The sequence below is a fragment of the Xenia sp. Carnegie-2017 genome, unplaced genomic scaffold (assembly GCF_021976095.1).
Source record: "Xenia sp. Carnegie-2017 unplaced genomic scaffold, XeniaSp_v1 HiC_scaffold_20, whole genome shotgun sequence".
NCBI lineage: Eukaryota > Metazoa > Cnidaria > Anthozoa > Malacalcyonacea > Xeniidae > Xenia > Xenia sp. Carnegie-2017.
This window is the reverse complement of record NW_025813483.1, coordinates 5,390,514-5,404,747: the sequence shown is the minus strand read 5'-3', so window position 1 is coordinate 5,404,747 and position 14,234 is coordinate 5,390,514. Positions and strand designations below refer to the sequence as shown.

Here is a 14,234-nt window from a genome sequence, read left to right as displayed (position 1 = left end):
TTGCAGCTCTCTCTTTGCTTTCTAACACGGAATTGTACATTATTACACACATAAAGGAAAAGGTGGGATGATGTTTAATAGCTAATCATAAAGGTTTAACTATATGGGCTTCTTTTGTTTCAGCTTTCCTAAGTAATGTTGTATTATTAAGTATTTATGTAACTATTCTATCCACGAAGTAAGTCGTTGTTTTACTAACTAGAGTATTTCTAAATGAAAACAGAAGAACAGATTCCTATTATATCGCTGATAATTTGTTTAAAGTTGAACTCTTCAAATAGCAAAGTCCATCTATCACGTGCACATCAACACGTGGTATGAATGGTTTCTGTTTACAAAGCTCAACAGCTTTTGTAAACACTTGACTAAATTTGGATAACTTTCTTGAATGTGAAAGTCCCATTGATTGTCTTAGCTAAAGGAAAGAAATAGGAAACTTTGCATTCATTTTTGTTTTTTCTTTTACTTTTTTATAGATAGAATTTTTCAACTTATACCTTAAAACTTAACTCAAATGAAGATTAGATGTTTTGGTGATAAAACTCAGCGTAAATTGACGATGTTTCTCTGATATTTGCTTTGGACTGTGATTAATCACAATAAAATATTTGAATTTTAAAATATTTAGGATTACATCATTTACATGTTGTAAGTTTTTACAATATGAACGCCTCTTTTTCAGAGACAAACGCTGACTTCAACCGTCGTCGTTTATCTGGCAAAGTTAAATAAACAATATTTAACTTACAAATTTCTTAGTTACTAAAGTCTACTCGGCTGTGTTACCGCTACTAACTATGTCCCGTACATCAATCAACGGTGTCGGTATGTAAGTGCATTCAATAGCTGTAAGTGCATTCAATAGCTGTGCATTCAATAGCTGTTGAGGCTATTGAATACTAGCCTAGAAACAGTTAGTAAATGGATTATGAAAATTATATAACTCTTTTAAAGCAGTAAAGCTACTTAGCAAGTCGTCATGAGAATCTGACTTAAGTTAAAGTAAATTGCATATCAAAACTTGGACATAGAACTATAATCAACATAACACTTTATGAAAACCAAACAACTTATCTTTATTTGCCACCACTGAGTTGCTGTTTCGGTCAATCAGTTCACAGGTTCCCATTTTGGTAAACGTTATAGTGGCGAGATAATGTGAACGGTGAACCTACATCGGCTTAGTTGTGGATCACACAACGTGACATAATGTAAAATTCTGGGGACGGTTGCAAGAAGACCGAATAACGATGACAAATTTTTTGAACGTTTAAAAAACGTCTTAAAGGAGAAAAATATAGCATTCAAAATAAGCATTCACTGAAAGAAAATATTGCTTCCAACATTACAAAAATTTCTATGTTGTAAGGAAAATATAAACAATTTTACTATCCATCGGATAAAGCTATCCTGGCTTCTTGCAACCGGCCCCTGACATTTATAACAACCAGAACAATTTAAACTTTAATGCTGTTTTATTGAGTTTTATGTAACTGGTCTATCGCCGAGATAACTCTTCGTTTTGTATCTAGAGTATTGCTGTATAAAAGCAAAAGAAAAGGCTGCCATAAATAACTGCTGATATAAAGTTTAAATATCGAAAAAATAATCTCTGTCCATACTGTTAATTTATAACTCAAGAGCTCGCGAAAACACTTGAACAAGAGTTGATACTTTCCTTGAATGTGAAAGTCCAATAGATTATTTGAGCTAAAGGAACTGGGAATATTGCATTCATTCGTGTTTTTTCTGTCTGGAACTTCTCAACTTGCGTTAATTAAAATAAAGATTAATGTTTTGATGATAAAACTAGAGTGAATACACGATGTTTTTAACTCGGACATTTGCTCTGGACTGTGTTTAAATACAATAAAATCTTTGAGTTATAGTATGTTCAGGACTACATGTAGATGTAGATGTACGATGTAACAATATTAAAGCCTCGTTTTCATTTGCAATTGATGACTACTGGCGTCGAGATTTTTACGCATTTCATCGTTTATCTGGCAAAGTCAAACATTAATTCACTGTTCATCTTACGCTTTCCCTCATTAAATCTTTAATGGTTGTCTTACCACAATCAGGTATCAATTTTGATTTATATGTTACAAGCTTGTTATTAATTGATTAGTGTTTTGAAACTAAAACATGAGAAATATCTAATTGGTATTACTTATTTTTATTAAGCTTACAGTACGGAAACATGTAAATTTTGATACTTGATCTATAGGATATTTAGCTGTAGACTTAAGACTCAAATTACCATAAAATCTTTGCTTCTTTCTGTAGCAAAAAAGCAAAAATATTTCAATGTTCTGTGCATTATCTGTTTATGATATTTCCTGTAATATAATACACTGCTCATCTTACGCGTTCCTTTAGCAAATCTATAATTTATGCTAAGAATAAAAAAATCTACATAATACGGACAGTTAAAAAGCGCCAGACTGGAGGTGTTGGTATCTAAAAGTGTCGGTGTTTTTCACAAGAAGGTTCAGAAGAAGAAAAGAAAATGAAGTTTGTTATTCTGCAAGTTCTTTTTGCCGTTGTGGCTGTCTTGCCACAATCAGGTATTTATATTGAGAAGCTACGAGTTTCTTATAAAGTAGAACCCGGAGTACAACAATCCGGCTAGATTTTAAGAACCTAGCTATTGGGCTAAAATTTCTGATCTACACACTCAATATGTAAGATAAATCAAACACGTTCTTTTTTCATCATTACAACTTCAAGATATTAAACTCTTCAAAGAGTAATGAAAACAGCCCATAAATATGTCTTTATTAAAAGAATATAATGCCGAAAATGACTCGCATTTTCTTTAGAAAAGCGTAATCTATTCCAGAACATATGTTCATTGCAATGAGCTTTTTTTAGTCTTATACTTGAAAAAATCTATGTTTTTAATTATTATATACGTGAAGTTTTGCTGAAATTAATGCTTCAACATAAAGCAAGAGTTAGTATTTGATTGGTATCATTGATTTCATTAAGCTTACAGTTCAGGATTTGGAAAGACTCGCATCCTCAAGACTGAATATCATCCGAATGCGATGCAAATCATGGAAATTCTGAAGGAAGTTGATTTGGAACGTTTTGGCTTTAACAAAACAACTGAAATTGTAACGGAAAAAGATGAGAACGGAAAAACAACAGAAAAGAAAACGCTCCATTACAAAGTCACCGACGACTGCTCCAAGATAAAGTATTGGAAATCAATTTTGGAAGAGCGCATGCCCAAAGGTTGGAAGAAATGGTCAGGGATAACTGTGGTAAACAGACGTATTGTTGGTGGTAAAACAAACCAGTGTGAATTTGGTCTGGAATTTCATCCTAAAGGTGGCTTTCCTCAACAGATGGAGTCGGATAAGAGAAGCATGTCTAAAAGCAGTTATTGCTACTATTGTTACTGCTCGGTATGCTATCATTATTCAGTTGGTTATTACCGTTGTTACTGCTCGATATGCTGCTACTGATAAAAACATTTAGTTTTGCCACAACTCAGGTGTTCAAAAGGATTTTTCGTAACATTATTTCCATAGTGCATTGTTTGTAGCCTAGATTTCTTATGAAATAAAGAAAATGAAGAAGCACAATTTCGAAAAATCTATTTTTATTCTTAAGCATAAATTCAACGTTAACATTTCGATTTTCCCGTGGTAAAGTATTTGAAAACCTTTACAGAGCATACAAATAAGGCTACTGCTACATGGCTAATCCCAAGCATAAAAGTCCTTCCAATTGCGTTGACACATTTTGGGATCAATTGCTGCTATATAAATCATACAAATTCCATTATTTTACCTTTATCTGGCTTTGTAGGCTCGTGCCATTCGTCTCTTTGTAAGGAATATCTTATTATTGGCAGTGGCGTAGCTCGGAAAAATAGTAACTCCCGCCCAGCCGTGTCGCGCCTCCCACTAAGGGGTCCGGGGACATGCTTCTCCGGAAAATTTTGAAATCCAGAGCCATGGAAACAGCATTTCCTGCGATTTGTATGGCGAATTATTTGTTGTACAATAAGTTATAAAACCCGTTTTTATTAGCTGCATTCTTAAAGCGGCAATCGTCGAAACTGCAAGTAGTTAAAAAGGTATTAAAGGTGGCTCAGAGAAACGTTACGCTGGAGACAATTGTCCCCTAAAACATAATGAATCAAACTCATCACTGCCCCTGAATAAACAGAGCAAATTTGGATTAGCACAAAAACAACATAGTATACGACACTTCCTAAAATGCATAGGGAGAGATTGTTCTTAGCATTCCACTTGTTAGTTTACACTTGTTTGGATTTGAGCAGGTAGACAGGAATGGCTTTATTCTTTAAAGTTATGCTTGGTTTTCTTAATGAAGTACCATTCATTATAAGAACAAATATCAAAGCACATACGATACCCATCATTTATAAAGAAAGGCCAGCCTCCTGATATTTATACCTCCATATTTTGAAAAAGCTCATACAAGACTTCTATATTTTTTTCTATACCCTACGTGCAATGTTGTTTATATAAACTAAACAAATACTACATATAAATAAAGTGAAAGTTACATGTTATGCTTACGTGTCGGCTTCACTAAATTCGAATATTCCAAGCAGCACTTAATATAATTGGACCACAGCAGGAGAGTCTAAGCCTTGGCTCTAATTATACAATTAAAGCAATTTTATGGTTAAATATGCAATTTTGATTTTTGAATTTGACAGTTTTGCAACTTTTCCTACTCCCTTTGATTCAAGCGTTCAAACTTTGCATGATTCAGCTGTAGTGGATTTTTAAAGAAGTAAATATAGTTGAAAATCTGTAACACACAAATCTCCTAAACTCCAAAGTATAATGATTAAAAAGTTTGCTTCATGGAATGATTACCCTCGTTGGCTTTACAAATTGACTAATATTAACTGAAAACCTTCAAATTTGACTGTATGCCAATCATCTCAAGCTGCTTTGACGGACAAGCTGCAGCGCTGTTATTCATTTTTATTAGCGCGTGTGGTCTTGACTTAACTTGGCTTTGATTGCAGCTCTGAAAGTGCTAATAGCAGCTTAAAATAAGTTAAAAACGGCTATTATTGCCTTGGTTTTTAGGATGAAATTTCATCTGGGCCTAGAGCGTTGCAATGAACGTTTCACCATCGTATTTTTCGTCGATATGTCTGCCATTATTTTCTAAAATTTATAGTTTAAATATCTCGGTTCAGTCTATTGGTTGTGTGATGAATTTGCCATAAAATCAATGTTTTGCCACGTTGACCACAAATATTATCGATTTTCCTCGGTTTTATCCGTCTATAAAATATTGCTAAAAAATATTCACCGATTATTATTCCTTCTTCAACGGAAAGAGAGGTACGGTTGGGGCATAGCTATCTTCATGACGATGCAATCATTATCTTGGCATTCGCTCAAAGACATGTCACCAACTGTTGGGTCATTATCTTCTACTGGGCTATGTCGGTTGACGTCGCTTCATAGTTCTTTGTTGGTCATTCTCTCGTCAGTGAGTAATTTGGCAGTTAAAATTTCATCCAACACCAACATTGCTTCATTTCATCGTCAAAATTTGCACGAAACTTCTCTCTTTAGAAATGCGAACCAAACGAGACTGCAGATAAGAATGTAAATATTAACAACTTTTATCAATTTGAAATATTTACATATTCAAAAATGCACAATTACTTCACAGTCATGTTCCACGTTGCCTCGCTTTCTTTCAATTTGAATAATTTGCAAACGTAAACAAATACTTGATAGTTATTAATCAACACAGCATTTCTTGGTCAACGAGAACTTTTAATCAATGTTGTTGTCTTGTTCAAAGAGCTGGTTGCCAAATCAAGAACTCAAACCTCATTGGGCGTATGATGTCTTAGGATCTATCATATAATTAATTACATTTGCGCAGTCGTTTTTTGACAAACCCTCAACCCTGTATCATGTGCCAGTTCAGTCAATTGTCTTGATAAATACTTTACGAAATGCAATACTTTGTCTAAAACAGACTAAACAAGAAAACTTGTACTCGAGTTTCTTTACTTTACATGAATTTCGTTGTAATCTTACTTTTTTCGTTATTTTTTATAACTAAATTAACGTGTTCAGAACCAAGTTTAATTTTCCGTACGGTTTCATTATATATTGACTTCGCTCAGCATCGCGGGAATTTTCCTAAAGTATTTTGTATATTAGATATTTTATGTATTTATTTAAGATCTATGGAGAAACGAGAAATTAAATACTTCACATCTAACTTGTGAATTTTTCATTATTATGAAAATTACTGAAGTAAAAATAGTCTCATTCGTATGGTGAGCTTCAGCAACGTATACAGTACAACATTTACTCCTGTTTTGTAAAACACTTTATTGTTTAACAATTGTAGAAGTAATCAATTTCTAAAGAAATCATTAATTGTAATCATTCAATAATTGCAAGACTAAACAAATCTAGCTGTATTGACTAAAAGATTGCAAGAATACTGATATTCAATTAATATCCTATTAAATCAAAGCAAATTACATTTGTTGAATTAAGAATTGAAAACAAAAGTAAAAAGTATTCTTAAAGTTCGTTCACGTTTCTCATGTATATTTTATGTCAATGACTCGCAGAAGAGGAATTTAACTGTCAAGAGCTTCATAAATAACGAGAGAAATTTTTGTATGGGGTGGTAAGTTCCGAAAAGCAATCAACCATTCCTGCCAACGTTTTTGGTAAAGAAGAAATCTGGTAATAGATCGTTGTTCTTCATGTAACACAAAATGTTTTGTGAATTTCTTGTAGAAAACCATGCCTCTAAGGCAACAAAAATTGACCAAATCACATCATCATCGTGATTATTCAATGCTCACTGCTATAATTAAAGAGAGTCTTTGAACAGCAAACGTGAATGAGCTGTAAGGTCTTTAACAATGCAGAATTATTACTTAGATTTTTCTTCATTTTTCTGTCTTCATGTGGAGTTATTGTTGACGGCCATGGTTTCTTTTAAACATGAAAGAATTGTCGTTGGGAAATCTCTGATGACATTATTCAATGTATTATTGATTGAGATCCCTCCCCTTCCTTTTTCAAAGATAAAAATTGCTCAGTGGGACGTTTGAGGGATTTACTCGACGACGTCAGAGTATGAACACTTAGAGTTTTGAAATCACTACTTAATATATCAAGTTGAAATATTTGCTTTATAGTTATGAATGAAAACCAAGAAATTGCAATTCTTTGAAGATGTATAGATGCTCAATTGCTCATTTGAAATCAACTGCTGAGCGCAGCCTTTCTTTTACGTGATTGTTGCTACGGAAATATATATTGTATTTTACTATTATTAGATTTTTAAAAACGATCTATCAAGTTAAACAATTCAAAATTTTGTGTTCTTCAGCAATTTATAACAAAAACAGCAAGAAATCTGCATAATGTGGACTGTTGTAAAGCCCAAGACTGGAGATGTTGGCATCAGAAAGTGTTGGTGTTTCTTACAAGAAGGTTAAGATGAAGAAAAGAAGATGAAGCATGTTAATTTGTGGGCTCTTATGCCCGTAATAGTTGTCTTGCCACAATCAGGCATGTATTTTGTTGACGTGCTACATATTTTTTAAAACTTAGTGTTTTAAAATAATTTTAAAATAAAGCAAAGTAGCAATCCTTTTCATTTATATATCATATGGAGTTTGTGACACACTAATGAAAGTGAAGCGATTCGTATCTTCGACCCTGAATTCCATCCAAGTTTCAATGAAACGAAAAATTATTAAGGGAAAATTAAGGGAAAATTTGGAAAGTTTTAGTTTAAAAAGAACGAATGAAACAACCACAGAAACAGACGACAACGGGAAAATTGTACAATGGAAGAACATAAATTACCAAGTTACTGACGACTATACAAAGGTAAAGCAATGGGAAACAATTTTGGCACAATGTCTGGGCAAAGTTTGGAAGAAACGTTCATCGATGATGGTGAAGGAGGTAAAAACTCGTATCGCTGGCAGTAAACCAAAACAGTGTGAATTTGGTGCGGAATTTCAATTCAAGGATGACCCTCAGAAGAGTGGGGAAAAGGATGCAAGAAAACAAGAAAACGTGGTTGGGGTTTTGGTATTCCTAGGTATCGTTGGAGACGCTGGGGCTAGCTGGATGTTTATTCCTTATTCAAGAAGTGACTATAACAATGTTGCTATGTATGTCGTTGACAATTCTTTTTACTGTAATAGCGTACTTCTTAAGAAAATAAAACAAAATTCGGTTTTCGTCACTGAAATTTTTTTCCAGTGGTACATATTCTTGTCAATTCATGTTTTAAACAACTTAGTTTCCAGGGTCGTTTTGCTGGAGTTTTTTTTTAGTTTCCTAAGATTGTTTTTCTTATTGAAAGTTTGTTTTTCTCAGAGTTGTTCTTTTGGGTTATTTTTCCCATACGTTTTTTCCTATGGTTGTTTTTCCCAGTGTTGTATTTCCTGTGATTGTTTTTCCCAGGGTTGTACTTCCTAGGGTTGTTTCTCCTAGGTTAAACACGGAAACATCTTCAACTTACGCTGGTATTCACCAGGATCGTACGGAATAGAAATTTACAACAAAGTTAAAAAGTACATAATAGCTATTTGCCAATTACTACCTACATATGAAAATACTATCATCGAAGATGGCATGGTGTATTTATAATTTTAAGGTTAAGTCTTTTTCAGATATGTAATATTCCTTTTATGATATACATATATATATAAGATCCTTCAACTTTAATTGTGAGTTGTGACTTTGCTTGAAAGGGACTTTGGTAGCTCTCTTCGTTTCAAATTGTTTGAACGTGATTGTGATAGCCAAGGACTACTTGCAATGTTCATTACACCTAGTTCACAGGAACACTAATTCCAATAGTAGTGCTATAAATCATCTGAAGCACACTAAGACGCATTCATATCAGAGTATTTTCGTTATTTACCCGGGCTCGTACTGTAAAACGTATGATGGCAGTTTGTGCAACTGTATTTTATATAGATCTTTGTTCATTCATTAAAATTATTTCATGGAAATTATACCTACAAACTCACGAAAACTAACTTAAATTTCGGCTTCAAGGATTGCAACAACAAAGAGAGCATTCCAGATAAAAAAACAGTGATTCAAAAAAAGGAATGAGGTTGCCTTAAACATGTTATATGTTTCGTATTTATTTTTACACAATTTTAAAATGCCAAATGTACATATATGGATGTCACATAAAATAAAACTTGTAAGAAAAGCGAGTGGACTTCATCCAGGATCCTTTCCTGCTAACAAACGACGTTTGATGCTTCTTTACAAATCTTTTTTATAACTAATTAAAGGCAGCAATCATACATGTTCTCCAAAAGTTATTGCTGTTAAATTGGCAACGAGGACTCTTCCAGATCTCTTTCTTTGCATGCATACAATGAGCCATAGAGATATGCTAGGCTAACTTTTACTTTCTTTCAGTGTATATCGTGTGACTTTTATTGTTGGTCATTTTTGCTCTAAACAAAAATTTTATTCGGAATACTACAATATTTATCTATATTAATGTACTTCTTCATTAACCATGACCTTCCAAATTACTTAACGAAAAAAGATGCTATTCCGTGCAGATAATCCCAAAACTGCTTATTTTCTGTAAGGCGTTCTTTGAAATTTTAAATAGAATTTAAAAAGACTGTGTTGCATTATGCAAACCGAGGATATCTTTGGATGAACACGAAAGCAGATCAGTACAAGCCCTAGAATGAAAGTCGAGAGTTTGCACCTCAACTGTTAATCAGTCGAGGGACAAATATTAAGCAACCCCTCTCCAAATAATGCCCATGTTATAGCTACTGAGCTACATACTATTTTAGTGACCTTTATTAGACCGTGATCTCTAGTAATAGGTCGTGCTCACCTTCCCAAGTCCCATAATTATTTATAGTTTTGAAACTTTATAAAATGGTCGAGTGATATTATTGTGTGTATATACATTTGTAGTCTCTGATTTTTTAATTAACCTTACAAAAAAGTTTCATTTGGTTTTTTATTGGCTTTTTTCTACATGCACAGATTAAATTGAATTGTTGCTAAATTCATAAATTTTATTACATGCCTTTTATCACATCTGTGATTTTTTACAACAGCTGTACGAAGCAATCAAGAGATACCAATATCATCGATTGAGGATGACTGCTTAGCACAGGATTGACTAAATTTATCATCATTTACATGATAATGTGGTTCGCGTAGAAACTAGAAAGCAACACTCTTGCAAAAATTTCAACGGAAAATAAAATCGATGAAAATTCTACATGTTGTGCTTACGTGTCGTCAGAAAACAGGATTCAGCTTTTAAAATATTCCATTTTCAGCAGCAACAATTTCAAAGAGATCGCGGCTTTCTTTATACCAGCTTTTGAAATACGCCAACGTTAAAAATATCCAAGAATTAAAGTCCTTTTAATTGTGTGAAATTTTTTGTGGGATGTATTGTTGTTTTATATATCCATTATTTTGCCTTTATCTGGCTTTGTTGATTCTTGCTATTTGTTGCTTTGCGATAAATGTCTTCCTATTCGTAAATGCGATATTTTGAAAAAGGCTCTTACAACTTACAAGACTTGCAATGTTCATAATTTAGAATTTACGTGTCGGCTTCACAGGATTCGAATATTCCACGTAACAGCAGCACTTAATATAATTGCACCACAGCAAGAGAGTCTAAGCCTTGGCTCTAATTATACAATTAAAGCAATTTTATGGTTGAATTTGCAATTTTTGATTGCTGAATTTGAAATATTTTGCATTTTTTGTACTCCTTTGACTCCTAGCGCTCAAAATTTTGCACGTTTCAGCTGTAATTGAATTTCATGAAGGAAAATATAATTGAAATGTATATCAATCATCGACTCATTACCATGAGACGAACCTTTGTATCTTCAATTAGTAACAAATACCTATGTGATATATTTCTATCTTATCCTAAGTATAAATATAATTGCCCAACATAAATCTTTTACATGTTTGTAAATGTAGATCGTCCAGGTTGGTATAGTCCTGAGAAGGACTGTTTTTGTTGTTGTTGACTGACGTTTCGACAACCTTAGCGGTAGTCATCTTTAGAGTCATAGAGTTTGACTAACGTCAGGTTAGCCGTATTTGTTATCTGGTTCTTACGTAATTGTATTGTGTGTACAGGAAATGTGTATTATCATTGTGAATTAGTGTGAAGTGAAATGTTTTAGTTGTGAAGTGTGATTTAGGTGTGATATTTTTAGCTGTAATGTGTGGGTGTCAAGTGTGTATTGTCATTGTGAATTAGTGTGAAGTGTAATAACATATGCCACATAAAAAGGTTTATGTTGGGTAATTTATTGATAGTTAGAATTCGCTTTTTGCCTCGCAAATCCTTGATCAGTTTTGTCACAATAATATTTTTATCTTCCCAGTATGATTGCGACATTGCACCCATTTCAGTTTTATCATCATTCATGACTCGAGAGAGCTATAGATTCATAAAGTAAAGTTGTTTATATATTTATGGTTTTGTGTGTGTATATTTTGTGAAACCCCGTTATTGAAGATGTCATTGTGTGTGTGGTGACTCCATTCATTTTGTGAATTTATATTTAGTTGTTGAAGTGGCTGTTGTATGTACTATATTTTTTTGTCATGGCAAACCATATATAATAAATTAAATTAAAATAAAACTAAATTTTCTGGATACCGGCTAAAACATGCTCACAAGAAACAATTACGGAAGTAAACATGCATATATTGGGTAATAAAGACACTACTCAAATTTTACTCTGCAAAATTGCTTGGATTTGCGCTACTATCCAATTAAAGCGTATTTAATATCTATGGCACACAAAATCTCCTCAGCCTAATATATAATGATTGACTATTTTGCTTCATGGAATGACTTTCTACGTTCTCTTTTAAAAACTAATTAGTATTTACCGAAAACCTTCAAATTAACTGTACGCATATTTGGGAATCAATTCAACTTGCTCGAATTTTAAACTCATTTTATATGCTTCTTTCACTGTTAAGACGTCTCGCTATAGTGTGGCTTTCCTTAACTTGGCTCTGATTGCAGCTCTGAAAGCACTAATAGCAGTTCAAAAATAGTTAGAATCGGTGAATAAGGCCTTAGTTTTTTAGAACAGCACAGAACACCATTTTCCACAAACCAAGAGGAGTATAGTCAAAGGACAGTTGCCACCAACCACAGCTTTGCATTCGCCACTACTCGAACAAGGCATTCTAACTGTTAGGTCATTAGCTAAATCCAGTTAGTAGGCTTTGTTGGTTGAAATCGCCTGATATTGTTTTGTCCATCATTTTAGGCCTCGGGAGGTTGGCAGTTTGCATGCAAAATTTTAACACCACCATTACTTCGTTTCATAGTCAAATTTTGAACTAAAACTTCTTTTTTTAGAAATTCGAAATCAAAGTTGATAAGAGAATTTGAATATTAACCACTTTTCATAATTAAATATTTACATATTCAAAATACTTAATATGCCATAGCTTGTCTATGCAGTGTTTATGTTCACAAACCTGCCACGTTGCCTCACTTTCTTTCAATTTGCAAAATTCCCAAACCTAAACAAATGCTTGATAAATATTGACCAACATGGCATTTCTTGGTCAACGAGAATATTTAGTTAATGTCGTTGTCTTAATTGTGGAAAGATCTGGTTATCAAATCTTTCCATATACCAGTATTCAACCCTTTTTGAATGGACGTATCATGTCTCTAGAATATCTATCATATAAGTAATTTATTTGTGCTTTCGTTTTTGATAAATCCTTAACCCGTATAATAACTATAAATATTGCTGCCAGTTCAATCGATTGTCTTCATAGATACTAGCTAAAACAGGCTAAACAAAAAAATTTCTACTTGGGCTTATTGTCTTTACATGAAGTTCACTGTAATCTTACTTTGTTCGTTATTTTTTATTGGTAAATGAATGTTTAAAAATCAACCCTTAAAGCAGTGAAGTCGCCACCGGTGGGTGTTGGGAGTGCAACAATCCTCAATCAAAAATTAAAACAAAAATCAAGTAAAAATCATATTCACAATACGCCAATACACTTGACAACGTATTCCACACCATCCAATCACATTAATCCAACCGCTAATCCAAATAGACGCTCTAAGCGTCTACAAGATAAAAGCAACTGTAAATAGATATCTTCTTTATTCTGATGAAGACTCGAAGCAACGAGCGAAAGCCTAATAAAATAATTTATAAAATCTGGCAAAACTTTTGTTTTTAAAAAATATAATGCCTTAAGAACCAATCTTTAAGCGAATAGATACTTTATGTATTTATTTAAGATCTATGGAAAAAGGATAAATTAAATACTTCACATCTTGCCTCGTAAATTTATAATTATTATGAAAATTACTAAAGTAAAAATAAACTCATTCATATTGTGAACTTCCGCAACACGTAGACAGTTCAACATTTACTCCTGCTATGTAAAACACTTTAATGTTCACCGACTGTAAAAACAATCAATTTCTCAAGAACTTATTATTTGTAATTATTCAATAATTACAACACTAGATAAATGTAGCTGCATTGACTAAAACATTCCAAGAATATTTGCATTCGCTAAAAGCCGAATATATTGAAGACAAATAAATGAGAAAAAACTGCGAGGCATAAAATGCGACTCAGTGACATTTACAGTGGGAAGATATCAAATGAAGTCGCTGAACTAAAAGTAAAAGTCAGTTTTACAGGAAGTTGAACGAAAACTATTTTTCTTCATTTCGCTGTTTTCGTGTGAAGTCGTTGTTTATAGCGATGGTTCCTTTCACACATTCAGAAAATGTTTTTAAGAAGGAATGATTTCAAAAAGATAATATCAGAGTTTGCGTGAAAGAATTGTTGCTGGGAAAACGCTGGTGACGTTATTGACTCTATTATTGATTGAGATCCCTCCCCTTGCTTTTACAAAGATAAAAATTGCTCAGTGGGACGTTTGAGAGGTTTACCCGACGACGTCAGAGTATGAAAACTTAGAGTTTTAATCATTACTTAATATATCTACTCAAAATATTTGCTTTAGTTATGAATGAAAAATCAAGAAATTGCAACTCGTTTAAATTATAGATGCTCAGTTGGAATCAATTGCTGAGCGCATTCTTTCCGTTTTACGCGATAGTCGCTATGGGAACACATCGTAATTTGTTATAATTTAATTGTTTAAAACGATCTATCAAGTAAAACAGTC

The 14,234-nt window shown here is 33.1% G+C and overlaps 1 protein-coding gene across 1 annotated transcript; it reads left to right on the top strand.

Moving 5' to 3' along the window:
- Positions 1-2,431: 2,431 nt before the first annotated feature.
- On the top strand, positions 2,432-3,596 carry LOC124441395. Its single transcript, XM_046991861.1, has 2 exons — positions 2,432-2,570; positions 2,995-3,596. Exons 1-2 carry the CDS (start codon positions 2,513-2,515, stop codon positions 3,474-3,476), a joined length of 540 nt encoding a protein of 179 aa, XP_046847817.1. The 5' UTR covers positions 2,432-2,512; the 3' UTR covers positions 3,477-3,596.
- The last annotated feature ends 10,638 nt before the right edge of the window (positions 3,597-14,234 follow it).